This window comes from Chamaea fasciata, unplaced genomic scaffold (genome assembly GCF_029207755.1).
Source record: "Chamaea fasciata isolate MVZ Bird 193981 ecotype frontalis unplaced genomic scaffold, bChaFas1.0.hap1 SCAF_5, whole genome shotgun sequence".
Taxonomy (NCBI): Eukaryota; Metazoa; Chordata; class Aves; order Passeriformes; family Sylviidae; genus Chamaea; species Chamaea fasciata.
This window is the reverse complement of record NW_027094090.1, coordinates 67,552,345-67,578,915: the sequence shown is the minus strand read 5'-3', so window position 1 is coordinate 67,578,915 and position 26,571 is coordinate 67,552,345. Positions and strand designations below refer to the sequence as shown.

Below are 26,571 nucleotides of genomic sequence, written 5' to 3'. Positions count from 1 at the left end.
GAGGTAACAAGATGGTGAGCTTCAAGGAACAGCAACTTTTGAAACTGTTTGGGCTGCTCCCACTCTGCCGGGAAAGGAGATTTACTCCACGTGCCTGAAAGGAGCAGAGTTCTGACAGCTGCACCCGTCCTCTCACTCACAGCATCCCGCTTTTAACCGCAATTTCCACCGACCCTCGGACAAACGCCATGCTTTAAAACCCATTTCTGCCCAGGGCTGCAGGCCATCCACGTGCACAGAGGGGTTTTTTCTTGGCCATGTTTTCGGTGTGCTGCTTCGGCTCTGCAACACCCCCGGCACCAACGCGCCCGCACTCCTCCTCCTCCCGGGCATCCCCCCAAAAAAGCAAGTTAATTTGTTCCGAGTGATGATGTTAACTCCCCCAGCCTAAGCGTGCTCCGGGAACCAAAGGGGAGCCCACATTTACTTCATTTGTGAAGCAAGCCAGATGCTAATTGCCTCCAAAGGTGAAAGGCTAGTGCCTTGGCCCTTTTATCATTGTAAATTCAGGTTCCTTCAAGACTTTGCGCTGCTGGGCCCGGAGAGCCTCCCCCTTTAATGGTTTGGCATCAATAGGAGGGGGAGGGGAGTTCTCTTTCGCAAGAAGTTGCATCATTGAGAGATCTTATCCCCTTTCAAGATTTCGTACCGCATAAGGGATTCCCCCTCTTCAGAAAATCACATCCTGCTCGAGGAGTTTTGCTCTTTAGGGCTTCGCGCATCCCATTGAACTTTTAAGCATCTTTGGAATTCGCATTCACGGGGCAATTACTGTCTTTAAAAAACACACGCCACCACGTTATTCACCCGGTTTATTGCCAACGCGCTGGCAAGAATAGCTTTTCACAGCAAGCACAAAAGATTTCCTACCAGGACACACTTTGTTTGTAACATTTGTAGCCGGCGCACAAAATATTTACGGGACATTAGCGGCGCACATCAAAATAAGAATTAAAATTTAAGTAAACAAAAACAAAAAAAAACCAAAAACAAAACCAACAAATCCAAAACCCAAACAAACGACACACACACACACAGAAAAAAAAGTTCTACGGGAAAACGGGTAAGAAGGTAGGAAAGCCGAGTTGGTGGGGGACAGGGGCGGCGGTGAAGGCACGGTGGATGCCCCGGCGGCTCGGCGGAGCCGCACAATGAGCGGCGCGGTGCCCCGCGGAGCCCTCCGGCCTCGCCGGGATGCGGCAGAAAGGCTCGGCACGACCCTCCGCGCCCCCCACCCCGCGCCGGCACCGGCCAGGTGGGGACCCCCACCCGCAACAAAAGGAGCCCGACCCGGACACAGCTGAGCGGGCTGGGGAAACCTCACCCCCCCCCCCCCAAGAGCAGCCGCCGGTACCCCCGGGGGAGCCGGGGGGTCACCGGGCCGGGCCCGCCTCTCGCCGCCACCATTTTGGGCACGGGAGACCCACCGCGGGCCCCGTGCCGCCTCCGTCCCCCCGCCACCTTTGTGTGCGGACACCGGCCCGGCGGAACAATGCGGCCCGGCCCCGCTCCGCCCGCGGCCGCCCCCGGAGCCGGGGGGCTGCTGCCGGGACGGGCGCGCCGAAAGTTTGCGAGCGCGCCCGGCAGGGACGGGGAAGTTGCCGGGTCCGCCGGCAAACGGAGCGAACGCCCCGCGCTGCATCGCGCCGGCAGCCGGCCGGGGGCCCGGGGGTGCCCCCCGCCACACGGCGGGGCAGCCCGAGAGGCGAGCGGGCTCCGCCGGGCAGCGCGGGCGCCGCGGGAACGGCGGCGCGGACACAGCCCGCGGGGCAGCCCGGCGGGGACCGGGCGCGGCGTCCGCGGGGGTTCTCACCTCGATCTCGAAGTCGGGCAAGCGGAAGGCGGTGCGGAAGAGCGAGCAAAAGTGCGCGATGGCCGGGACTTCCCACCAGGAGCGGAGCTCGTCCAGCGCTACCGCAGCCGCCGCCTCGGGGCCACCGGTGCCGGCTGCGGCGCCGCCGCCGCCGCCGCCGCCGCCGCAGCCGCCGTCCTCCTCCGGGCACATCTCCCGCGGCCGCCGTCCGCCCGCTCGGTCGCTGCCTCCCTCACTCCGCGGGCGGCTCCGTGTGCCGCCGCCGCTCGGCGCTGCGGCCCCGCCCGCCCCCCGGCGCCACGCCGCTCAGCGGCCGCCCCCCGGCGGCCCCGCGCTGCCCCCTCGCTGCCGCCCGCGCACGGGGCGGCTCAGGGCCGGCGGGGGCGCTGCTGCTGCCGCTGCCCCCCCACGCCCCTACCGCGGGCGGCCGCCGCTGCGCGGGCCCATCCTCATCACCCTCACCGCCCTCATCCTCCGCCTCGCCACCCGCGCCCCGCGCAGGAACGGCCGCGCCGCCGGGAACAGATGGGCGCGGGGGGGGGGGGGGGGCGGGGGCCGCGCGGGGCGGGGCGGGGCTCTGCGCGCGGGGGGGGCCGTGCCCCGGGGAGGGAGCGCCAATGGGAAGGCGCGATGGGGCGGGGGGCGGGGCGGAGAGGGGCGGGCAGGGCGGGGCGCGGGGAGGGGACAAAGGGCGGGGCGGACGGGGCGGCGCGCGGCCGTGCACGAGGAGGGGGCGGGGCCGGCGCTCATCACAACAACAGGCCCCCGGCGCCCGCCCGGCCACGCCCACTGCGGGCGTGGCTAATGGGTGGGCGGGGGGGCGTGGCGATGCCGCACGTGGCGGCTCCGCTGCTCCGGTGCCGATCCCGGTGCCGCTCCCTGTCCCTTGGGTGGGCACCGGCAGCTGCCGGGGATGGCTCCTGGTGCGGCGAACCCCTGGGAATTCCGCTCTCTCTTGGCGCCTCTGAATGAGGGAGCCCAAGCGGCGCTTCTCGTTCTCTACCACGAGGAGCCAGACCCGCTCCTGTGCCCTGGCACACCCCTGCGTGTCACCCACACTCCCAGCCCCTCCGTTCCTGCTGGCTCGGAAACGAAGAGCAGCGCTGCTGCCCCGTTTTGAATTGTATTACAGGAAAACGTTCAGCGACAGATGGGTGTTTATTACCTGCTAGTGGAGCTGCCTTAATGGGACAGAGTTCCGGTGGAACCCCGAGCAGCTGTGACTTCGTGTAGCTGTCACTGCATCACCTGACGACCTCTCTGTGGCCACCACAGACCAGCTTCCCAACAGTTATAAAGGATCCCTGTGGGATCCTTTAGGGTCCTACCTCCAGTGAAACCACTGTGAAACCACCACAGTCACGGCAGAGAGGAGATGCGCAGATTTAGGCTGCGGCTGAGGGCAATTCCTTCAGAACCGGGCTAATCCCACAGCCTGGTCTTCAGTGGCGTGGATGTGAGGAAGCAGTGAAATGCCCGAGCTGGAATGGGAGGAGGATATCCCCTTTCAGGATCAGCCTGAAGATCCAAGGGGAAAAACACGCTGCAGATAGCCCGCTCTGTGTCTGGCCCGGAGGCATCACAGAGGGAAAGGCTGGTGGCATCAGTCAGCGCCATCATACTGCTGCTAACACCTGCTGACACAAAGCAGTCGGATTTCACAGCCTCTGACCAGCATGCACTTTTGAGATCTCCAGGGTTTCCTCTCCTTTTTTTTTTTTTTTTCCCTTCAAAATGAACGTATCAACAGAGAACACGGCGAAGGTTTAAGCTCTGTGCTGTGCCTCAGGCCACTGCCTAACGGCCTGACCAGGGAAAACTGCCTGAGGATGGGAGCAGCTAGTTCAGGGAAGAAACAAATCAAGGAGCAGCAGCGTGGCTCAGCAAGAATGAGCAAGCTCTAATTTCATTGCCCTTTTTCCTATAGCGGGATCAAGGGATACCCTGTGAAATTGGAAGGAAGGGAATTTAAAATGGTGCAAGGAAATATTTGTACCATGTGTAATTAACACATGGCATTTGTTACCAAGGGGTTTCATTGAGACCAGGAGATTAGCAGGATTCAGAAAAGGATTAGACATTTATATGGATACCAAGAACGTTCATGGTCACATTAGACAGGATATAAATAAATTTTAGAAGGGATATAAACTGTCAGGCTTCAAGGCACAATATAACCACTAACTGATGGCGAGGGATTAGGGAAAAAACTTCCCTTGTGGGTGGGTTATTCTATAATTGTCCACTATGGGGTTTCTTGCACCTTTCTTTGAAGTATCAGAGAGTAGCAACTGTTGAAGTGAGAAGACGGGATTAGGAGGGCTACCAGGCTCATCTGGTGTGGCAACTGCTGTGCTCTTTGAGGGTCTGTGAGGGTCACTTGAGAAATGGCGTGGCAAAGAGGATGACACAAGAGGTGTCATCAGACACCTGATTTTTCTTCAGACACAGACCTTGCTTTCCTTCACTGTAAATTTCACACAGAAAACAGATTTCCTATGCCTTCATCACCAAGGGTTTTTGGTTTTGGTCTGTTTTTTTTTTTTTTTTTTTTTTCAAAATGTACTCTATTTTTCAAGTGGTTTATTAGTTATCTTTCCAAGTTCAGCCTTTGCGTCTGTTTTCCCTAAAAGCTTCTGTCTTGGTTCATTTATTATTTGAAGGAGACCAACATGTTATACTGAAACCCTGACTGTGTTTCAAGGCACAGTGTCTGCAAGACTCGATCTTGAGCAAGACAGTATCTGATCCCTTGAGCATTGTGTCTGCCTGCACTGGATTGAGCCAGCTCCAGCTCCCTGCAGTAACTGTGAGAGGAGAGGGCAGGCAATCTCAGAGCACTTTGTCAACATGCAGGATCACTGTAAAATACCAACAGTTCTGCATGAAAAATCTTAGAGGTGACCAATCCTCAGGCACAATTTCCTTTGGGCCAGTTACAGAATTCTACAGTATCACCTAGTGCTCAGTTCTTCCACTGGACTTTCAGTCCCCTGGACGTGTAAGGGGAGTTTATGTTGCATTTCTGTCTTGCTCTGTGCTAACATTCCTCCCTAAATTCCTGTAATGTCCAGCTGTGGCTTATCTTACTGCTGCATCTTTGCTTGTTCTTGACACTGGGTCAAACAGCTTTGTAGTACCCCCGCTCTCTACCCTGCTAAGAACTCTGTGAACTTTAAATGAAGGCTCCTAATCTCTCTTTTTGTCAGAAGAGCTACGGTACCAATTTTGCCTAATGTTTTTTCGAATTAATTTGGCTCCCTCTATCGTCCCCATTATTTCTGTTGGACTGTGTTTTCTCTTATATTATTCTTTTTATTCCAGGATGCTAGGGGCTGCCCACAAACACTTAAAGTTGTTTCCTTCTTCTGGATTCTTACACTGTTCTTCAACGACTTCTTTAAACTTCTTATTCAAGCACAAAAAGCTCTGCTGTTCAACAGTGGGCAGAGACCTGGTGAATACACTATGGCATTTCCTCTTCTTTGATCCATGTGCTCCTTCTCTTCCAAGCCGACTTTGGTTATGAGTTTCCTGTCCATAACTAACAAAACCAAAGCCTGCTCTGGCCAGAGTCCTTTCCAAGTTTGCTATATTCTTCCTCTGGATCATTTTTTTTTTCCTAGGCTGTTGGTAAGACTTCCCCTACTGCTGATTTTTTAGCTCAATATCCAATCCTGGTTGCTCACTGCCTTCCATACTTACACTCTTCCCCCTCTTCTGTGCTTTTACTCATCCTTTCTTCCCAAACTGGCCGAAGGTTGAGTCTTTGTACCATGCAGAGTCACAACTGAGGCTGATGGACCAAATCACAACCTCTTGTTTTTGTTGCTCTAGGTCATCCCTGGATCTGTGAGCTCACTTTCCTGAGGAAAAAAAAAATTACCAAACTCAAAGTGCCAAAAGCAAATTTAAAAAAAAAAAAAAAAGGTTGTAGAGTTGCAGGAACTGCATGTCCCCGTTCCTGTATGACAAATCATTTCATCTAGAAACAAAAAGAAGGGAGGAGTGTTTTCCACTTTCTCCAGAAACACCTGTCATCTGTGCCTGATCTAAAGCTTAAGTGTAATGTTAGTTTGATGTCAGGTAGATCTCTTGTAGCCTGCCTCTGAAAGATAATATATTACTGACAGGCACAGGCCAGTTCCTCACCAGCTGAAGTGATATTATCATTAACAAAGATATCTTTTAAAAGAACTCATAACTTCCTTGCATTTCCACCACCTGGCTTTAAGCTAAAGCCCAGTGGACTAGGTTCCTATAAACCAGGTACAGGAGGAACTGCAGCCTTCCCTTGGAAGGAGTCAAAAGCACTTGCAGAAGGCCCAACTAAACCTCAGATTCTGTTCTTACTGGCAGCACATCCTCAGAAGGACTTGACTTCGGGAAGTTCAAGTTTTCCTAATTGTGGGGAAATGATTTAACAAGAGATAAAGCCTAACATCTCTGTTTCTTCAAAACAGAACTACTGCATTTCAGGCTGTGAAGAGCTTCATCTCCCTTTTCCAGCCTGTCTGAATTTATTGCTTCCTTCTTTGTGTTGAGCTCCCTCAACAATCTCACACCAGCAAATCTCACTGCCTTTCCTTGTTTCTGCTGAGTGATGAAGTAGAAGACAGATGTGATTTAGCCACCTGCTTTCACCCCAAGCTACTTCCACCTTCTAGGAATCTTCGTATTTTGATCCATTTCAAGTTCCTTGTTCCCTTTTCAATGCCTCCTGAGCAAAGAGGCTTTGTGGTTTACGTGGCACAGTTGAAAAGCCTTCCTGAACAGAGCAGAGGCTGCAGCGTTTAGCACTGGAAGGTCTGGCTTTGATCCCTGGATCTGCTTTTCCTACTCAGACAAAAAATCAGGGAAACTGAGGCACATACAGTGAAAACGAAGGCACAGATTTTTCTGGGTAGTGGCAGAGCTGGAGTCACGGAGGCAGCCAGAGGGATTGCAGAAGAGATGTGGAAGCAGATGAGAAATTTCGCTTTTTTTTACTAAATCAGGAGAGTCAAGAGAAAAAAAAAAAAAAAGCCATGTTGCATTTTGATAATTGCTTCTTTTGAGCTACCAGTTATGATCTCATAAGAAGCAGGGAAAACAGTGGCACACAAGGGGCTGACCTAAGAGGCATGAAAGCCAACAGGAGTGGCTGAAAGAGCAAAAAGGATTTGAAATAGAGGACAGTGTTGTAGTCAAGAGATTGTGTAGGATGAGAGAGGCACAAGGGAAGCAGGGGATGAGAGAAACTGGCAAATACCCTGAGAGGGGGAAGTAAATACATCTCCTTCCTAATTAGCAGGGAGTAAGGGAAAGTCTGTAGTCACAAACACTTGTGGAGTGGAAGGAGCTGGAATGCTGTGAGGGAGAAAGGGAGAGAGCAGGGAATGTCTGAGAGATGGCAAAGTCAGGAAGGGAGAGGCTGAATAAACTAAAAAATGCACAGTGAAGGCAAGGTCTGCTGGGGAGTGGGATGCTGCAGGGCTGCATAAGAAGGTGAGATGAGGAAGGTAGAAAATGTGCAATCGCAACAGCCTAACAATGTGAAATTTTAAGTTATCAAGAGAAAAGATGAGGGAGTCAATAAAAAGGAGAGCCAGTTGTTAAGGCAGAGAATAGAAAAGTGATGGGTGGGCACAGACAACAGCTGAGAAATGGAGGCATGAGAGAAAACAGGGACAGTGCTGGAAAGCGTAGGAGACAGGAATTGGAAACAGAAGTAGAACAAGAGAAAACCAGCATTCGCACTTTTTTTTGGCATTGTGATGCAGTGAAGCAGCTTTCACAGGTCTGAAGTCGGATGTGTGGCATCGATGCAGCTACACTTAAACTTCAGCTAACACAATCAGGGCTGCAGGTTTAGCTGGGACACAAACACTTCTCTCTAGCTTCGAGTCACCAGAGGGTTTTCCATGATTCCTGCAGCCTGAGTAGAGTGGGTTTGAGGTTCATCTGCTGAAGAACCTGTTGCTTGGCCTGAATGCGCTCTCCAGCTCCTCAGGCACAGACCCAGCTGTTGTAGCACAGACACTGCCATTGTGAAAGAGCTGCGCAGGATTTCTTTCGTCTCCTGGATGTGCACATTCCATTTCTCCATTGTGAAAGCAGTCACTCGGAGAAGCTGACCTAGCATCTGAAATTCTGATGGATGCTCCTCGTTGCATCCCAGATCTTTACTCCACAACACTTTTTTTTTTCAGCTGAAAGAACCGCTGGAAAGGGGAAGTAATTTCACATTACTGAAGTGTAGCCACACTTTCCATGAAGCAAAGCAGCAGTTGCACACATCACCATTGGTTTAGGCAGAAAATTAGCAACATTGGGCCTCTTTAGCTTGCATCAGCTCTCTTCTGGGAATTTGGCTAGCACTGATGTGGCAAAGCACCTTCCATCACAGCTCCTCTCCTGTGTGCTTTACTGAGCTACATATCAAACCAACAGATCTAAGCCTTAGATCTCTACAGATTTGCTGCTCCTAACCCATTGGGGCTGGACACCACAGGTTGTAACTTGATGTTCTGTCCCCTAGAGAGCAATCAACAGGCGAGTGATAATTCGTGGCAACGGATTTAAAGCCAGGGAACCTGGATCTTTCCAAGTCTTTCCCCAAAGGGGAAAGGCTGGGGGTTTGTTTGCGGCCATCCATGCTCGCAGCTGCTGCCGGGTTCATCTGGCAGGGAGATGGGTCAGACACGGGCAAAGCGTCTGACACAAAACGAGGTTGGGGAGCCAGGGATCTGCCCTGCAAACCTCACCGGGAAGCGCAGCGGAGACACGCACAAACCCCTACTCTTCTGTGCCTGTTGTCTCTCCTCCTGCCGTCCGCAGCTACCCCACAGGCAGGCAGGCAGCATTTCGGCATAAACAAAGAGATGTTTAATCGTTTCCAGACCAGCAGTTCGCGGCGGTGCTGAGATGTGTGCCGCAGGGCTGGTTCCTGCGGGCTGCCTCCCGACAGCGGCGAGAGGCTCGCTGGGATTCACCGGCGCAGCCTGAGCCCGCTCGGCTCAGGTGCGGCGTGCTGCGGAGGTAAAGCGCTCACAGGCACAGGGAACAGCCCCAGACAAAACACAGAGGATGCTGCACAGCAGGGCAGCGCTCCGTGCACAGAGGGGACCTCATCACTCACTCCAGGAGAGGTAGACCGTGTTCCTTGAGGGGAATTAATGAATTCAAACACCATTTTGCTTACGAGCCGTGACCATTCCGTTCTCTGCTCAACACCTTCTTAGACGGGGGCTCGCCGTGTCTGAGCAGAGCTGGCAGGGTGAAAGTTTCTCTGTTGGAACCAGCATTCTGTCGTCTGGACCTGAGGATGTGAGCTGAGGGAAAGCTTCATTTCTTCTCTAAAGCTGCTGATCTCACATCTCTGAGAAGTGCTGAGCACCTGCTGTACAGAGCAAGATGGTTCCTGCTCAGTGCTGCGCTCCCCCGCCCAGGTTTCTGGGCCAGATGCAGTGTTGGTGTGAACCACTAAGCCCCTCCAGATTAAAAACGGTCTGGCTGTGTGCACGGCAATCCCTGCGGCTGTGGTGGGGCTGGAAAGGCAAAGCCCGTGGTGGTTTCAGCCAACACGGCCTTTCCAAAGCTTCCTTTGACACCCACCTGCTAGCTGCTTTTCCTGCTATGCTGCTTCTGTGGGGAGTGCAGCTCTCCAGTGCTAACTTGTTGTGACTTCACCGGCATCACCAATACCTCCAACTCTTTGCCGCTGCATTTGGCTAGAGAGAGCTTCAGATCCCATTCCTTCCGCTGCAGTCAGCAGAAACTGAACGTGATTGATCTCTAAATCTTGCTAAGAACGGGATAGATACCAGGTTGTGCTGATGCACTGGTCTAGAAATAAGGCAGAGTCTCACAGAGGGCTGAGCAGCCAACCAGACATCGTCAGGACTGAGTCATGGCTCTAGCTCCTTCACTGAATTGCTCTGTGCGTGTGAGTAAATCAATTCATGTATATTTTCCTCATCTATAAAATGGGAACGGTCATATTTAGGTACCTCAGGGAAGTTGGGAGGCTTAATTAGTTAATCCTAGTGCCCTGTCGGCTCTCATTACCATGGTGTCTCTGTTTATTGCTCTGAAATTGTAAAATGCTACTTACGTGCTAAACATTATTATTCTGGATGAGGTGGAGCGACTTAATCCAGTTTCTCTGTAAATATCGAGGGCAGGGAGTTGACATTCCCAGTATTGCCTTTAGCGTGAGGTCTGCCTTACCTGTAGAAAAATCTCCCTGACCAATAACAAAAACGATTTATTTCCAGATTCCTAATGTAGTTGCTCTTGAAACAGTTAAGCTGCACTGTTACTGGTTCACTTAATTCAGTATGTGCAATTAAACTCACCTGGGATAAACATTTAAACTGGTTCAGACACAATGTTGGTTCCAGTGCAAGGGAAACAGAACAAGGTCCATGAAAGACTTTCAAAACTTGGCAAATCACTCGGAGGAAAGTGACTGTAGGCAGCTCGAAATGGGGGATGGCTGGCAGATTCATGGACTGGAGGGATTTTAGGTACCCAGCCTCAAAAAAACCCAGGAGCTAGTGACTAAGCCAGTGAGTCATCTCCAGACCTTTCCCAGAACGGTCCTGCTTGTAACTAGGGAGTTTTGAGACGCTCAGCTTTTTCTCTCATGGGTTAGAAAGAGGCTGAATGCCCACAGGAGCAGAGTCTGGAACTTGGGGGCTGTTAGAAAAGTCCTGTGATGCTGAAAGTGGAACGGGGGGCTGCCTGCACCCCTTCTGACCCCAGCCTCTCCAGCAGCTGTGTCCGCTGAGGTGGGGGCCTGGATAACCAAGATCTGACTGTAGCCTGGAAGAGGCAGGCTGCTCCTCCCACTGCACTTCCATAGGGGCTGGGGGATGCCTTTAACACTTTGCATTTTGCACCTATCACTCTCATCCTCCGAGGCAGCAGAAGCACAGCCCTGTACCTCAGCCTGGTACTCAGCTCAGAAAATCAGCCCGGTGCCTCCCCAGGGCTGGGTGCAGCCACACAGTGACAGTGGCAGCTCACCTCTCTTTGTCACCAGTTCAAACCAGCAGTGCAGAAGTGGAAAGGAAAGACCTGTGTGCACTATTAGTGGCACTGTCATGCACTGACTCCTCCAGCTGGTTCACTTTTACCAGCTCTCACCAAACACCTGAGGCTCAGCTCCAGAGCTTCCCATGCCAGCAGGATATCAATGCAAGCTGCCAGTGCTCCTTACAGTTGGGCAGGAAGGATGCTGTAGGCTCCTGAACAGAGATCTGATAAACAGAACTCAGTCTTGGCCGGAGGAACCTCTAGGTTCCTGTTGCCAGCTCCCCAGACAGCTCTTCCAAGGCACTTCTGCTTTTCCCAGAGTTCAAGATGAGGATCCTGCTGCAAACCACCTGCCTGTGGTGGAACGGTTGTGCCTGTGCCTTGAAACCGACTTGTTTCAAACCTGTGACCCGATGAAAACACAAGTAAATAGGCAACGGAGAAAGGAGAAATTGGCAAGGAGAAGGGCTGGCTGATTTATTCCATCGTCTGCACTTAACAGCTTCCGAGGTTTGGGTTTCCCACACCCAGCCTTCCTGGTTCACCTTCATGTCTAAGCCTCATTTTTCCTGCCGGGAAGAGAGGGACGCATGCCAGCAGCTCTGTCTGTGTGCCCCAGCCCCCGAGACACTGTTCTGCCCTGTGAGATCACGGTACCAGAAAAAACCCAGCCCCTGGAAGTTCACCACCCAGATCCACGATCCGGTTTGCAAAGGCCTCAGCACCCAACCACCCTCCCTGGCCTGTTCCCAGGGGCCACTCCCAGCGGGGCAGACAAAATGGGGTGACTTTGCTGGCAGCTGGGTGACCCCACTCCGTGCTCTCATGAGGGCAGGATCTGCCCCCGAGCCCCAAAATGTGGCAGGAAGGCTTTGATTTATACCTCCAGACAAAGCCCCGCGGGGAACAGCCGTATGGAAATAAAACCTATTATGCTTTACAATTAGAGAGGGGGAAAAAGCTTAGGGTTAAAATATGAAGTGGCCAAGCTATTAACCTTCTCATTTAGGATGAATGGTCACTAAATTACGGGGCACATCTCCTCCCTCCTCCAAAGAACGGCCTTATGAGGAATGGCTGAGGGTGTTCAGCCTGGAGAAAAGGAGACTCAGTGGGCACCTTATCAGTCTCTACAACTACCAGAAAGGAAGGCATGGCAAGGTGAGTGTTGGTCTCTTTTCCCAGGTAACAAATGATATATCAAGAGGAAACGGCCTCAAGTCGTACCTCATGAGGTTTAGATTGGATGTTAGGAAAAAATCTTCACCAAAAGGGTTTTCAAACCTGGAACAGGCTCTCCAGGGAGCTGGCTGTGTCACCAGCACTGGAGATATTTAAGACATGGAGATGTGGCACTAGGGACGTGGCTTGGCAGTGCTGGGTAACGCTTGGGCTTGATGCTGATAACTGGTCTGTTACGTGAACGAGCAACAAAGCATAATTAATCCTGCCCTGAAAATATGATCAAATACTGGCAGTGAGCCACAGCTGAGCCTGAGGGGGCTAAGAAACTTAAATCAGAGAACCAGCACTATCAGGCAAACAGCAAACCCTCCCACCGCCTCCTGTCACCACAAACACGCGGCCAGTGTTTGCGTTCCTACCGGTGACACAAAATGTGCAACCTTCCCTAGACTCCATGGGGGAAAGCTCAGTTTCCACGGGGGAAACGTGTGTTTGGGGATGGAGTTTCCAAGAGATCCTAGCTCTTAAGAGGTGATGTTGTAGATTGATATTAGCCAGTCCTGGTGGTTAAAAAAACTCTTTGGTAATGTTTGGGCGCACATGCCCTGGGCATGGTGAGAAATGGTGAAGTGCTCTCTCATCCACCTTGGGTGGGAGATTTTTTGGTGCAGGATTTATCAGTCCCTCTTTCTGTCTGCGAACAGCCATCACAACTCAACCCTCATCTTTCCAAAGCAGGTGCTTTGTTTCAGCTGATTTTTCTTTCCCACGAGAGAGGGCTACCCTTTGTCTGAAGCAGCATCATAGACACCAAATTGAAAGCAAAACCAAGGAAAGTTTCATTTAGCAAAAAAATACAGATACCACTACAACAGTGATATTAAATATAAACCAAACTGACAACCAAAATTCCCCCGCAGCCTTTCCAACCCCAGCTTTGAAGACCATTCTGGGGGAAGGTTAAGATACAGAAAGAAAAGCAAAGATGACTTGAAATAAAGGAGAAACCAGCCAAACGAATTCCTTTGATCCAGATGAGAAAAAAAAAATACAGGAGGGAAAGAGCTAGCAAAAATAGTATTTTTTTTAGTGCTCTTAGTACCAGTGATCACTCTGCCTCAAAATCCCAGTTCTGACAGGGGTTTGCTCTGTGCCAGGCTCCACCACTGGCCTTCTCAGCTCCAAATTTCCTCCCACCTGTGGGGTGGGGGACACAGAGGAAGGCAGAACTCTGCAGCCCCAAGATACAGAGTCAAGAAGTATTTTAGGCACTCCCCATCCTTTTCCTGCTGTTGGCTGCTGCAGCTGCTGTGCCCCATGCTGTTCGTCTTTGTAACAGAGAGGGAAGGACAGAGGGAAATTTTCTTTTCAGGACTTACCACCCCTCAGTGTTCTTCACCATCTCCTGTCCCCAGGCAGAGCAGTTACTCCCATCCTTCTCTTGTCCTTTCCTAGCGAGGTGCCTTCTGTTGTTCAACACCAATTTCCTGAAAACAATCATGAACTCAACTGACCAAGGAACCAAACGCTCGTTTCTAGTCTAGAACTTCCACCACCCGCCCATTTTGGGTGAACCCAGCCTGTAAGTGCCTTTACTCAAAGGCTGCAAACAGCCTGAGACTGGTTGATCTGTCCCACCTGTGTGTGTTTTACCCATCACCTTGGGCTCCACGCTGGGGCTTGATGCACGACCACAGCTCAAAAACACGGCTGATGTGAGAAAAACCTCGAGCTAGTTGTGTGATAGCACAGGGAATAGTTCTGGTGTTCACTTAACCCCTATGCCACAACTTTAGCAAAACAAAACAAAACCAAACCCAAAACCAAACAAACACCATCCAATTTTTAAAATTAAGCTGGCAGCTGGATTTGCTTAGCTGCCCCTGAAGTGGTGGCTGTGAAACAGCAGATCAGTGTCAAGCCAAACTCCATCACTGCAGTCATACCCACAGAGATCTACCCTAGGAGACACCACCAGCAAGGCACTCGCAGCAAGAGAACAGCTAAAATTGCGGTGCTGTAGCAAATACTTGCCCCTCCCGAAGTGCCTCTCCAAATGTGAGCTGATAGCACCTCCCAGGGCTCTGCAGAGGAGCGGCGTCAGCACATCCACCCTCCCGGCAGGACATCCCTGCCAGCACCACCACTGTCACCGCCACCAGTGTCACCACTCAAAGGGACCCAGGGCCAGCCTGGCTGGGTGCTGCTGCCAGGAGGGGCTGGCACAGGGAAACAAATCTGCCTCTCACCTCTTTATTCCGGAGCCGTGTGGGGGTTAAGGCTCTCTTTGCCACTCGCAGAGTGACCCAGGTGGGGCTAATGGGTGCTTGCCTTGCTTAGCTAATTGGAGGCACTGAGAGCAGCAGGCTGCAGTTCTGGGCTGGGGCACCTGCAGAGGAAATATAGAGTGTGGGGGGGTTTATTTCTAGCCTTTTTTTCTTTTTTTTTTTTTTTTTTTTTTAATGGCCAAGTTAAAAACCTCTGGCAGGATAGCACAGCACAGATGGGAAAGAGCAGAGGCACGAGGTTCCACAGCACCCTTCTCGCCCACCCTCCTCTAATCTACATCATTCTGTGCTGTGAGAAGGAGGCAGGAGTAAAGGAGAAGGGAGGCTGGAGCATTTGCTCCCATTCAAAGCCAGATTTTCAGCGTGTGATCTAAATCCTCCAAAGGCCAGCCTGAGCCTCCCCACTTCCACACCTCACCCCTCTGAAGCTGCCCATGACCTCAGCTGTGGGGCGTGTGAAGCTCAGGCGTTCTGTGGGACATTCACGGACCCCAAAGCTCTCTGCAGGGGCTTCACCCTCCCTCCCGGCCTGGGATGCATCTTCCTCACCAGTGGGGCTGCCCAGGGATGCTGAAGGAGAGCCTTCCCCAGCAGAAATGTTGGGGAAAACTGAGGAAGCCCAAATTCTGGCTGCTGGGCTGGGCAGTCCTGCCCTGGTCCCTCCCTTTGCACATCCCAGAGGTTTTGGCTGTTGGGGCACAGGACCACAGACAGACAGACAGACATCGTACACTGTTGCATCAATCTTGTTTTTGCCTGAGTCGAGATTAAATGCTTGAGATGGTATTTTGTATTCAGACTCAGATGTTTATTAATTCTTATCTGTATCACAGTCTCACAAGCCCTGAGTTCTGCAGCACTTCTAGCTAACAAACTAAAAATGGAGCCCTATCTCTCTCTCTGCAAGGCCTTTTAAGGATAAACTGTCCAATTAAGAAATTACACCTGAATTATTTTTACTTTTAACCCAATAACCAACCAACTGTGACCCTCAATTTTCTACCCAATTACAAAACACCACCTAGACCTATGAAGAAGAAGGTGAAAAAGAAGAACTGGGTCTCTACCTTCACTCCTCCATCTTGCTTTATATATATTACTATATTCTAAACCCTTAAACTCTAAGTTTTCCACCCTGTGATACAACACGCTTCTATCCAAACTCCACACCCACGATCCCAGTGCTGTCACTCAAATTTGGAAGCCTTTTCCAAGGATCCAATGCAGTGTTTGCTCGGGGGTCAGTGCCTGTCAGCACAGGAAGCCTGGAATTCTCAGTGCCCAGGGTTCCCACCTGGCAACAGCAGGGCACAGGCTGGGAGTGGGGCGGCACTGGGGGGAGGTTCTGCAGCATGGGCTGAAATCCTCTGCTTGGGAAGGTTTGGGGTGCAGGAGCCCAGCTTAGGGGTGATGCTCGTCAGGGAGGTGACGGCCAGAGCTGCTGAGGCTGCACTGGGCTGAGGTGGCAGTGGGCTGGCCAGCGCACGACAGCTCCAATGGATCTGGATTTTATTACAACATCCCCTCGACCATAACACACCCCAAAAAAGGCCTTTCAGCTGCTGAGGAGCCTGCCCTGTGCTCACGGGCTTGGTCTCAAAAAAGTTGTGGCCAGAGCTCTCTTTTCCTTGCCTGCCCAGCCCTTCAGGTACAAATCTCAGCTGCTGCTGAAAGGTGCTTCTTTTTCACCTCGCTCCTGCAAGCTGCATTTCCCTCGCCTCGTTCTAGCTCTTATTTAGTTCCCTTCACCTTGTTTTCCCCTGGCTGTTTCTTTGTTTCTTTCGTGGGAAGCCGCGCATCGTTACGGCTGGTCTTTCTCCAGAGCCTTCCTAGCCGAGGTCATTACTTAGCCGGGGAGATGCAAGGAGGTGGCTGTGAGACCTGTGAGAAAAAAAAAAGAAAAAAAAAAAAAAAAGGCAGCTAATCAATTCAGAAAATCATCTGGGTGGTAACCCCACTGTCAGCTTATTTTCTTCCCTTCCACTTAGACATCAAACTGGCTGAAGAGGACTCTGGGGAACGAGGCAGGCGCTGCGAGCTCCTCCTCTGCAGACACATCTGTGTCTTTCATCAGCGGGGCTCAGGGAATACCACTGACTGGAGAGAGGGGGGGGAAAAAATTCTCTTTGGAGCTGAGAGGCTCGTGGTGCTCTGCAGAGACCCTGCCCGATGGGGAAGCGATGCTTTGAGAAGTGGCTAATGCACTAACACTGTCTGGCAGGAGCTGTCACAGAACAGGAGGACATGCAAATGGCCCTCTGCTGAACGAACTTACTGATCGTTGCACTTTGCTTTCGCTCAGCCTTCCTCTGGTTTGTCTTCGGGGGCTGTATCAGAGCGGGGAGCGCTCATAAAGCCTTTCCTGTGGCCGGTTTTCGTCCTTAGAAACAGAGATGCACAGCGCCTCGTACGCTGGGCCTCAGCGGTGTCATTCAGAAAAGATAAGGCTTATCAGAAAGGCATTCTCTGCCAGGCCAGCTAGCCCTCTGAAGGGGGAGTGTGCATGTGCCTGCGTGTGTCATGGAGCCACGGAATGGTTTGTGCTGGGAGGGATCTTTAAAGGTTATTTAGCTCCCACTGCCCTGCAATGAGAAGGGAGACCTTCAGCCGCGTTGTATTATTGCTCACAACCCAAACCAACCTGACCTTGAATGTTTCCAGGGATGAGGAATCAACAACTTCCATGTGCAACCCGATCCATTGTTTCACCACCCTCACCATAAAAAAAAAAACAAGTTCCTTATTATCTGGTCTAAATCTAGTCTCTCTTAGTTTAAAACCAGTACTGCTCGTCCCATCACAACATACCCCACTAAAAAACATGCCCCGTGTTTATCTTCTTATAAAAACCTACTTCAGTGCTAGAAGGCCACAATAACTTCTCCCTAGAGCCTTCTCCAGGCTGAATAATCCCAGTTCAGTCTTTCCTCAGAGGAGAAGAGTTCTGTCCTGCTGATAACCTCGCGCAGGGTGTGGGACTCCTTCCCGCCAAGCCTCACTGCCATCAACAGCCCCACTCTGGGAACTGGCCAAAACTTCCAGCCCAAGGCATTGCCAACCACAGCACCCCAAACATTTTTCCATCCCGTGAGGGATTAGGGAGGGTGTTGGGGGCAGAGTGGAACACGGGGAACCTCACATTCTGTCCCGGGGGACCCCAAGCAGTGCCCAGAGCCAGCACCCCCAGAGACCTTAGCAGCCACCTGCCACAAGGACCAATCCTCCAATGTGGATTGACAAGGATTTTGTCCTAAGAAAGGTGGGGAGGGAAGAATGGGATTTTACACTCCCATTTAAGAATCCTAAGAATGGGATTTTATACTTTGGACTGAAATGATTGAAACGGCGTAGGTTGCTGTTCTGTTTTACTTACGTGCAAGATGCCATTAAGCAAATTAAGCTTTTCCATAAAGCAAGGAACACTCACACATAGCCAGGCTTCCCCTGTTTTCCATGCACAGCGTATTTATTTAGCAAGAACAGTGAACCCTCTGCAAAGGTTTGCTGTAAGTTCAGAACGGGAGAACAGGCTGAATTTGAGGTTTCCTTCCTTCTGCAAGGTCAAGTCACATCCTTAGGTCTCCTTTTAGAAAGCTAACAAACCGTGTTAGAAGAAAGAGAAAAATCTTTGATGGAGAAGCCTTGCACTCAGGAGAACACACAGCACTGACCCAGGCCACAGTTCAACCCTTGGGCTCGTTTTCTGCAGTGACACAGACAACTGCAAACCTTTTTTTTTCTTTTTTTTTTTTTCCTGTTAGAAGCAAACTCTGATGGCTCTTCACAGCCAGACACCTTTGTCAAAGGATCTCTGAGATAAAGGAAAGGCTTTAATGTTTGTGAAGAGTGAATTAGTGCAAACAGATTGCTTGAAACTACTGTTCCAAAAAAAGAAAACAACAAACCCACCTCAAATAGAGGGAGAAAGCAGGAAGCTCAACTACCTTTAAAGACAATGCCTTCCTACAGAGCAAGTTCTGTACAAAATCAAGATGTGTATTTGCTTCCTTTGGTGTGTCCAGCACTTTCAATAAAGTAAAGCTTTTGTCCTATTATATTTTAAACCGTGACTGACAGCAGAAAAACAGTTCTTGCCTTATTTCCTCTGTTTTACCAACATGAAATGTTCTACCCATGGATTTGGCCAGCAGTCTGGAAAATGTCAGGGTTAGGAAAGGCTGAGCTTCATTTGCTTTTCAGAGATCTGAGTAATGAATTTTTCATTTCAAAGTATTGTTCTAGCATGAAAAGGGAGTCTGTAGTGCTGGCATCACAGGGTTCCACATCTGTCTCCTAGCTGCTCTGGACTACGTTTGCTCAATTTATTAAACAGGGAGGTTTTGTTTTTTTTTTTTATGCTTTGCAAAATAAACAGGAGGCCTGAGGCTTTAGTGGGGTTTTCCTCTTCACATGCAATTATCAACACGGCAGATTTTGCTCAGTAACACTTCAGATCAATCTCCTAGACTGGACAAACCCAAAGTGCAGGAAAGGTAAGGGCATCAAGAAGTCACTTCTGACACCAGACAGAGTACTCACTTGTAATTCCGAACGCAAATAGGAAGCAGAACCCCACAGTAAAAACAAAAGCAGAGTCCCCAGACAGAGCTGAGTAAAAGTCATTGTGGTTGCAGCTTGATAAAACCCCATGAAGGAATGAGCAGCTCGGAAAGGGTTCACTGGGAGCTCGTCTCCGTGTTTCATTGTGTGAAAACCAGAGATATTCAATTACGTTAGAAATCATGTGAGGGCAATTGGAGGCAATCCCTTTTCACACTGTGCACATTTACCTATGGAATGTGCTTCTGCCATGTGTGATGGAGCCCAGGGGTCTCAGCAGGATTCAGAAAAGAGTTCAGCAGGTCTCAAACATTTTTATAGGCAATATTAAAAGCTATAATTAAAGTAACAAAGGCTGCTTAGTGATGTAAGCCCTGCTTGCCAAAGCAGAATTCAGCCCTTCCCAGTGGAGTTTGGGAAGTGTTTCGTCAGGAGGGATGTTCTCCTGCTCGTACCTACTGAAGAATTTTGTGTCCCTGCCCATGATGCTGACCCCTGGCAGAAACAAAGATCTGGAGGAGAGCAAGAGTTAGTCTAATCCGACACAAATCGATTTTTCTATTCCTATGTAAACTGCTGAGCATCAAATATGCCCACTGCAATCCTGACCGGTCCTAAGGGTCACTCAAGGTTGGAGTGGTGGCTCCAGGGTGGTGTCCACAGAGTCCTGACTCCTCTAAGGGCTCCTGTTGGGCACTTAAAAAAATAAAAAAATCCCTTGCCTTAAACAAATGTCTGAGAGCAGCAAGTTCCACAGCTTAACTGCTTAGGTGGGAAGCAGACAGGCAAACCTCCTTCTTATTAATTTCTCCCAGGGGTTGATTTCACTGGCTGCGCTGCAGCAGCGGCATTTCCAAAGAGAAAGCTCCTAAACGTTTTCTCTCTGCAAGTGCTTTACCTGTTTGACTTCTCTCACGAAGTGCTCCACCCTTGCACATTGCCTGCAGCGTGCACGTTATCTACTGAAAGGCTGGGATGGAGACCAAGGGTTTATCCACACCCGAAAAGTGCCCAGCCTGGTGTCCGCTGGGTTGTTTGAGAACAGCTGGAGTTACCCCACCACATCCACACTCTCAGTGGCGTTCACACACGAGAGCAGCCCCAGGCCACAGAGCAGACACGAGGGTCACAGCCCAAGCAAGCCAAACAACACGTGTGCGCCTGCCTCAGCCTGCTGAATTTCGTTTCCTTCCAAGGTTCCCACTTGTTTCCTGGCCGCTGCACACAGCTCGAGCGGCCCCGTGGCTGCAGTGGGGCTGCAGCCTTGCAGGAGGAGGAGGAGGAGGAGGAGGGTGCAGCACTGAGCATCCCCGGGGTGGCTGTGCCTGGGATTTATTTGCAGGGGGAATCTGTTGGAGGTGGGGAGCAGGTGGCACAGTGCTGAGCTGCTCAGCTGTCGTGGGGTTGCTGAGGGACAGACGCAGCTGGGTGAGGGAAGGGAAGAGCTCAAGAGGTCTGCCAGCCTTTCTGCTTTACAGGAACGGCAAGAAGCTGATCCAGCTGGGATGCAGGGCCCTGGGTGGTTTGGATCCCGGGAGGGGCAGTGCCACGAAGCCCCCTGGAAGGGGTGAGATGTGCACGCACAAGCTCACCCTGCTTTGTGCTGGGGTGAGCACCCTGTGCGCCAGCAGGGGCCTTGGCAGCGCTCTCTGGGGGCATCGATTGATATCCGCTCATGCAAATAACCTGGAAGTGTCCCCCGGAGTGGGACAGCTGGTCCCCGGCAGCGCTTTGGGGAGCATTCTTTGTGTGCCCATGGAAGTGCCCTGGCAATCTCTTTTGGGGCTGGCCAGCAGGGGCCCTGGCGCAGGCAGAGTCTCGGGGGCCGAAGCTGTGCCAGCTGAAGCTTTCCAGCAGCAAAGCCTCCTCCTGCCCCAAACAAAGAAGCGACGACGTGGCCGGCCTTATTGATCGGGTTCCGTGACTCGCTGCTTTCGGCGTGGCAGGAAAAGACCAAGAGGAGTTTTAATTTGTCCAAATGGTTTCAGACAAGGTTAATAAAGCTCATCGATTAATGGCGCTTTTCATTAAGTTTTAATTACAGCGTCGTTTCAACAGGCTGGACGGGCAGCGTCGTGCCGTTTGATTGTTTTTTAATTTAAGGTGCCTCCTCAGCAAAGCTGGTGGTGTTTGTTTTTTTTCCATTTAAGGTGTGCTCCTCTGAGTTCAGTGATTCATTTCCAAGGAGCTGCCAGGCTGCTGGAGAGCCTGAATTCCCTTTAGCCCCCATCCCATGCTGGGAATTACAGCTATTTAGGCAAAAATCTCTGAACCTAGCACGTTTTTGTACCTTGCTACATCATCATCTTGGTCCAGAAAAGGTGCTGGTGGCTGCTGGTCATCCCTCCTCCTCAGGAACTGGTGAGGATGGCACAAGTGCTGAGAGTTCCATCTTTCCTGTTGTCTCCCAGAAGTGGGTTTTGAACATCTTGAAAGAGATGCAGACAGGATCTGATTCGGGTCAACTCATAGCAGGGTGAATAAAGAGCAAATACCAGAACCACTGGTCAGTTAGGAGCTCAGTTTGGCTGATAGCTCTCCCTCTCCGGAGTGAAAGCATGAACACTGTTTTAGCTTGAGAAGGTCTGTGTGCACACATGTTATCCCTGAGACAGTATTCCCTCCTGTGCACTGCACTGATTCCTGTCCCCAGCTCAGTTTCCAAACTCTGTTAAAACACTTATTTTTAAGCAGCTTACAGTTTCACCATTTGCTCCCTTTCTTAAAAGCAGATTTCTGTCATAGTAGAGACAGCCACGCCACTCAAGAGTGCTTTGGTAAACCTTCAGAGAGCTTCAAGCATCAGCACCTTGTTATCTAGAAGCCTTTCCTACCTTTCCTACGTAGCCTCCCATGGGCAGCTCCACACAGCTCTGGCTCTTTCTCTCCTTCTTCTCCCTTCCTTTTGCAGTTCCAGCTTGCTCCTTCCTGTCCCTTACACAACATCTGACCCTTTCTTTCCTGTCTCTTCCTCCTCACAGCAGGTCCAACAGACTCCGTGCCAGGGAACTCACTCTTTTATCACACCCAGAGCGGTGAGGACAAGGCTGTTCCCACTCTTTGGTAATCAACACAGCTGCAATGTATCGGAGGCAAGATTGCCTTTAGCTCTGTCTCCATCTGTCTCCCCACAGATTCCCACATTCTTTCAGTGTAATCATTATAAGAGGGGAGAACTTCACTGCTGCAGAGGGTTGTCCAGTAAAGACCTTTCACTGTAAAATGCCCATCAGCATGTGAGGAGCTGTGGTGCTTCAGCCTGGGCACTGGCATCAGATGACATTCCTCCCTCACATCTCCACCTGAAGGCTCACACAGCACGGTAGCTACTGTCAGGGTTCTGAGAGCATCCCCTGGGGGTTTTTGGACTCCCTGGGTTCAGGGCTGACTTAGATGATCACACAAGTGCCTGCTGTCCAAGAAAGCCCTGCTAAAAAGCCCCAGTGAGGGCCTGTTGGGCTGTTCACTAGCTGAGGCTCTTGCCCGTGCTCCCCAGATGGGCTGCCTTGCATTGTAGCTGTGCCTGTTTGTGTGGACCTTGTCCTGAAGTCCCTGAGCTGCCCTCGGACCTGTCTCATCACCGTGGACCTGCCTGGCAGTCACTGTGCTGTGGCTGTGGACCTGGCTGCCATCACCAGATCTGCTCTGCTCCTCTTGTTTGGGCACTGTGAGGCTGCCCCTCTGCCGGTTCGGCCACTGCCCCACGCCTGCCTTCTGCCACCCCCGGCTCCGTGGAGCCAGCCCTCGCAGGTGACGCTCTGATCGATGCCTCCATCCCTGATGGCGCCTGTAATTTTGCCTGGGTTGTCACCAGCAGAGCGAAACCACAGCAGGAAACAGCCACCCTGTGTCTGAAGAGAAAGGAAGAAGCTCTCCCATGTTAAAACTGGAAGCAGGAGCGGGCAGCAGCATTCCTACACGTGTGTGCCACATAATAAATCTTAATGCGTGCCAGAGCAGGGAGGGACGTCCCACAAACTGAAGGAGGCCATGGGAAAGGGGAATTTCAGGCAGATGGTGGCAGTGGCTCCCCAACGTGCCACTCTGGATGGGGGCCGTGCTAGGTGTGGATTGGGATCCCAGGGTGGCCTGCAGGAGGTGGGCCCTGGTGGTGACACGAGAACCTCACAGCAGCTCACTCACAGAGCCGCTCTCAGAGCTGACAGTGAGGCTCAAGACACAAAGCTTGCTCACCAACACTGAAACGAGGTGGACTTGAGCTCTCTGTTCCTAGGGTGGGCCGAAAAGCGGTTGTATTCTCTTGGCTGCCAAAACACACGGGCTGTTTGGGTCAAAACCCTCACAAACCTCCTTGAAGTCTCCGCGTGTGCCTCCCTTTGTGAGTTCAGTGATTCAACTGCAGCTTGCTGCTGAAGGTCCTGGAAAAGTGGCACTGGCTGTGTTCTCCGTGCCTCTGTCACCCTGTTAGGGTGGGCGCCCTGAGGGCTTGGCTGCTTGCTGTGGTGAGGCAGGGAGTGCTGCAGAGCTTTAGGGGAAGATGCAGCCGTTTAGCCAAAGGGAAGATTGTACCTGCAGGGTAAGGCTGGGAGGTGCCAGGGGACAAAAGTGTCTTGGGCTGGGCTGAAACGCCTCTGAAGAACAGGACGAGCAAGTCCAGGCACGCCAGAAATGCCCTGAGCTTTGTCTGTAAGGATGACAAGTGGCTGGGCTCTGCTGCTCAGGGTGTACCCCGGGCAGGTGGCTGCTGCTGGCATGAGCACCCTTCACCTTGCTTTAAACCCTGCGGCTCAGGTGTTGCCACAGCTGAGAGCAATAGAAATCCCTGCAGAGCACAGCCCTGCCGAAGGAGCTTGGGGGAATGAGGTTTTGCTGGCAGGGCTGCTAGAGCTGACTGGCTTGAAGCCAGCGTCTGCATTTGCAGCGTGGAACATGGAGGTGCCTCTAAAGGGAACGGTGCAGAAGCCTTGTTTTGACATCTCAAGGCTTTAATAAAGTTTGGAGGTTTGCCTAGGCAGGATGAAGCCTGGCTACAACACAGGCACTTTTGGCCAGTCACGTTTTAACCCAAATGCTCCTCACTACCGTTAATTTTTTTTGCACAAAGCCGTTCTAAATGCTGACTTGCTCGTCCCACGCACGGGAGGAAAAGAAACTGTACAGAGTGGGGTGACTCTGAGCAGCTGAAACTCGGGTGTATCTGCTGATGTGCTCCCCAGCCTTTGCTATCCTCTCCTCCAAAATATTTCTGGAGCCTCGGAGTAGAAGATAGAGCCATAGCTCTGGGATGCAGTGTAGAATGTCTCTTTTGGTGGGGTTAGAGAGAGAGAGAGAGAAACACGGTGCAGTGTCACTGCAAGGCCTTGTGCCTTTTACTGATGGGGCTCGAAGTCTGTGATGGTGGAGCAGACACAGAGAAGCGGGGAGGCAGTGAGACGAGGAGATGGTTGATGTGGAGACCCAGGATGTCCTGGCAGAGGTCACAGGGGTGCTCACAGCTGCGGAGTGAGCACGGGTGAACTCAGGTCCTTTTGTATCAAGGTGTGATGGACGCCAGGGGAGGATTAGGACAGAGACGTGGTTGGCTTTTGGTTCTGTTTGGGGAAGTCAGGTGGGTGGAGCAGGAGGCTGGGCGTGGGGAGGATGTTTATATGGAATATAGCTCCCAGGAATAGGAATTTCGCCTGCTTTTATGCTAGGGCAAACCCCGCCAAAACCACACTAACCCCTGTGAGGCAGCACAGCCTGGGGATGGATAGACACCACAGGTCAGGCAGGAAACCTGACACAACTAATGCAAAAAGCAAGAAAACACTTCCCATGGTAGCACTGGGCTTCCACCCTCCCTAAAGTCATCCCCTGGGGATGTACAAGTCAAGTACACTTGCTAATCCAGGATGTTTTGGTTGCCTGGTTTGCTCCCATTTTTGTCCCTGTGGGTAGGAGAGGAAGAGAGTACAAGGATACAAATAATAAGCTTGAGGCTCTGGGAATCTTTGCACAGAAGGCTTGGTGACAGCTCGGGGCCTGCCCTGGATGGCACTGAGCCCCTTTCCCAAATACCCAAGGCTCTCAGCTCGTGCCCTGGGAGCCCCTGGCGGGTTGCTGTTTGCCCCCAAAGCAACGGGGTGTTAACACACACCACCTCACTTGGTTTTTGTACGTCCCCTTCCCAGACCTCCAGGGTGGGGTGACAGCAGCAGGGAATTGGGGTGGGCACGGGTGGAGGATCGGAAGGAAATGATTTATTTGCGTGCTAAGCTCCAGCAGCAGCACAGTGACAGCTGGGGGTGTGTGTGCTGTCTGCTGAGCCCCTTTCCTTGGAGGGCAAATGCTGCTGGAGTTGTTTGGCTCCTGGAGCTCTGAGCCCCGCTATTGCGAGCAAGATTTGAACTTTGGCAGGTGTGCTGGGAATAGCCCAAAGCACCTTGTCACAGTTGCTGGTCAGAGGAATTCATGGCTATTATATTTGGGAGCCAGGCAATGATTACAAATCAATGACTCCACTCCCAGAGTGATTCATCATTAACCTGGGAATTCAGCCCTTTCCCGGGCTCTCTCCATCATCAGCCCCTGCAGCATCTCAAGTGTCTTATTCATTTTAAATCATTGGATACTTACAGGTGTAGCTGAGGAGGAGCGGAAGGACGGATGCACCGAGACATGGTTGGGCAGCTAAGGGGTGGGAGGGTTTTTGAAGGGGCTTGGGGCACCTTGAGGGTGAGCAGAGCTTGGCTGTGGACAGGGGAAGCAAAGCTGCCAGCAAGGCCCAGGGCACACCAGCATTCCCCCTGCTGCAGGGCTCCCACTGATGTCCCTGCTGGGCTGGGAAATGTTTTTGCCTGGCTGGGCACAAAGTGGGGTGGAAAGAAATAAAAATACCAACCTGTGCCCAGTCAGACCAAGGCAGGGGTTATGTAGCAGCTCAGTGGGGAGGTTTTAATGATCCCAAACATCCCAGGACAGCCTATTCTTAATAATCATTTATAGCACTACATGTTACATGTTCTTCGCATTTTATGGGCATTAACCAGAGACTGTGGTCTCACCCAGGCCCAGCAGAGAGGCAGGGACTCTCCTCACTCCCCTGTGCACCTGCCCACCCCTTGTGGCGGTCAAGACAGCCATGACACGCAGAGTGCTTCAGTAAAACTTCGGAAGGCTTCAAACATCAGCACCTTGTGATCTGAAAGTCCTTCATGCCTTTTTCCTGTCGTCTCCCAAGGGCAGCTCCACGCAGCTCTCAGGGTGTGCCCATCTGTGCTAGCAGCTAGTCTGTAGACTCGATGCCTCAGCCCTTCTTCACACCCTGATGAGGGAAGGGTGCTCACTTCCATCCAGATGCACGGCCTCCCGTCCATTCCTCCTCACAGGAGAGCCAGCAAACTCCAAATGACTCTCTCCCAGCTCACTCACTCTTTATCACGCCCAGAGCTGGGAGGGCAAGGCTGTTCCCACTCTTGGACAATTAACGCAGCTGCAATTTATCAAGGGCGAGGTTGCCCTCAGCACCATCTCCGTCTCCCCACAAGCTCCGGCTGTTTTCCTGCCCCTTGTCCCACCTCGTGGTTTCCCCCTGCAAACTAGACTATGTCTCTTATGCTGGCCCGGGGTCCACAGCTATTGCACCAGCAAATAATCATTGCGGCTAGGCAGGGAGTTGGTTCCATTTCACAAATGAGGCAGCTGGCACGGAAAGAGAAGCTAACTGGTGAGCTAGGAACACATTTCCCGGCTCCAGTCTTC

General features: G+C 51.8%; 1 protein-coding gene and 1 long non-coding RNA gene across 2 annotated transcripts in view; both read right to left on the bottom strand.

Moving 5' to 3' along the window:
* The window catches only part of CECR2 (CECR2 histone acetyl-lysine reader), a 91,831-nt gene extending 89,826 nt beyond the window's left edge, over positions 1-2,005 (bottom strand). Inside the window, exon 1 of the mRNA XM_066184291.1 lies at positions 1,814-2,005. Within this exon, the coding sequence (XP_066040388.1) occupies positions 1,814-2,005 (192 nt within the window). The remainder of the gene's footprint in view (positions 1-1,813) is intronic.
* A 1,623-nt stretch (positions 2,006-3,628) lies between these two features.
* On the bottom strand, positions 3,629-16,693 carry LOC136290297 (uncharacterized). The gene is made up of 5 exons (XR_010721079.1): positions 16,583-16,693; positions 16,057-16,188; positions 14,269-14,408; positions 13,399-13,506; positions 3,629-5,679 (listed from the first exon to the last, which is right to left on the bottom strand). It is a non-coding gene; the product is annotated as an uncharacterized lncRNA (long non-coding RNA).
* Between the last annotated feature and the right edge of the window lie 9,878 nt (positions 16,694-26,571).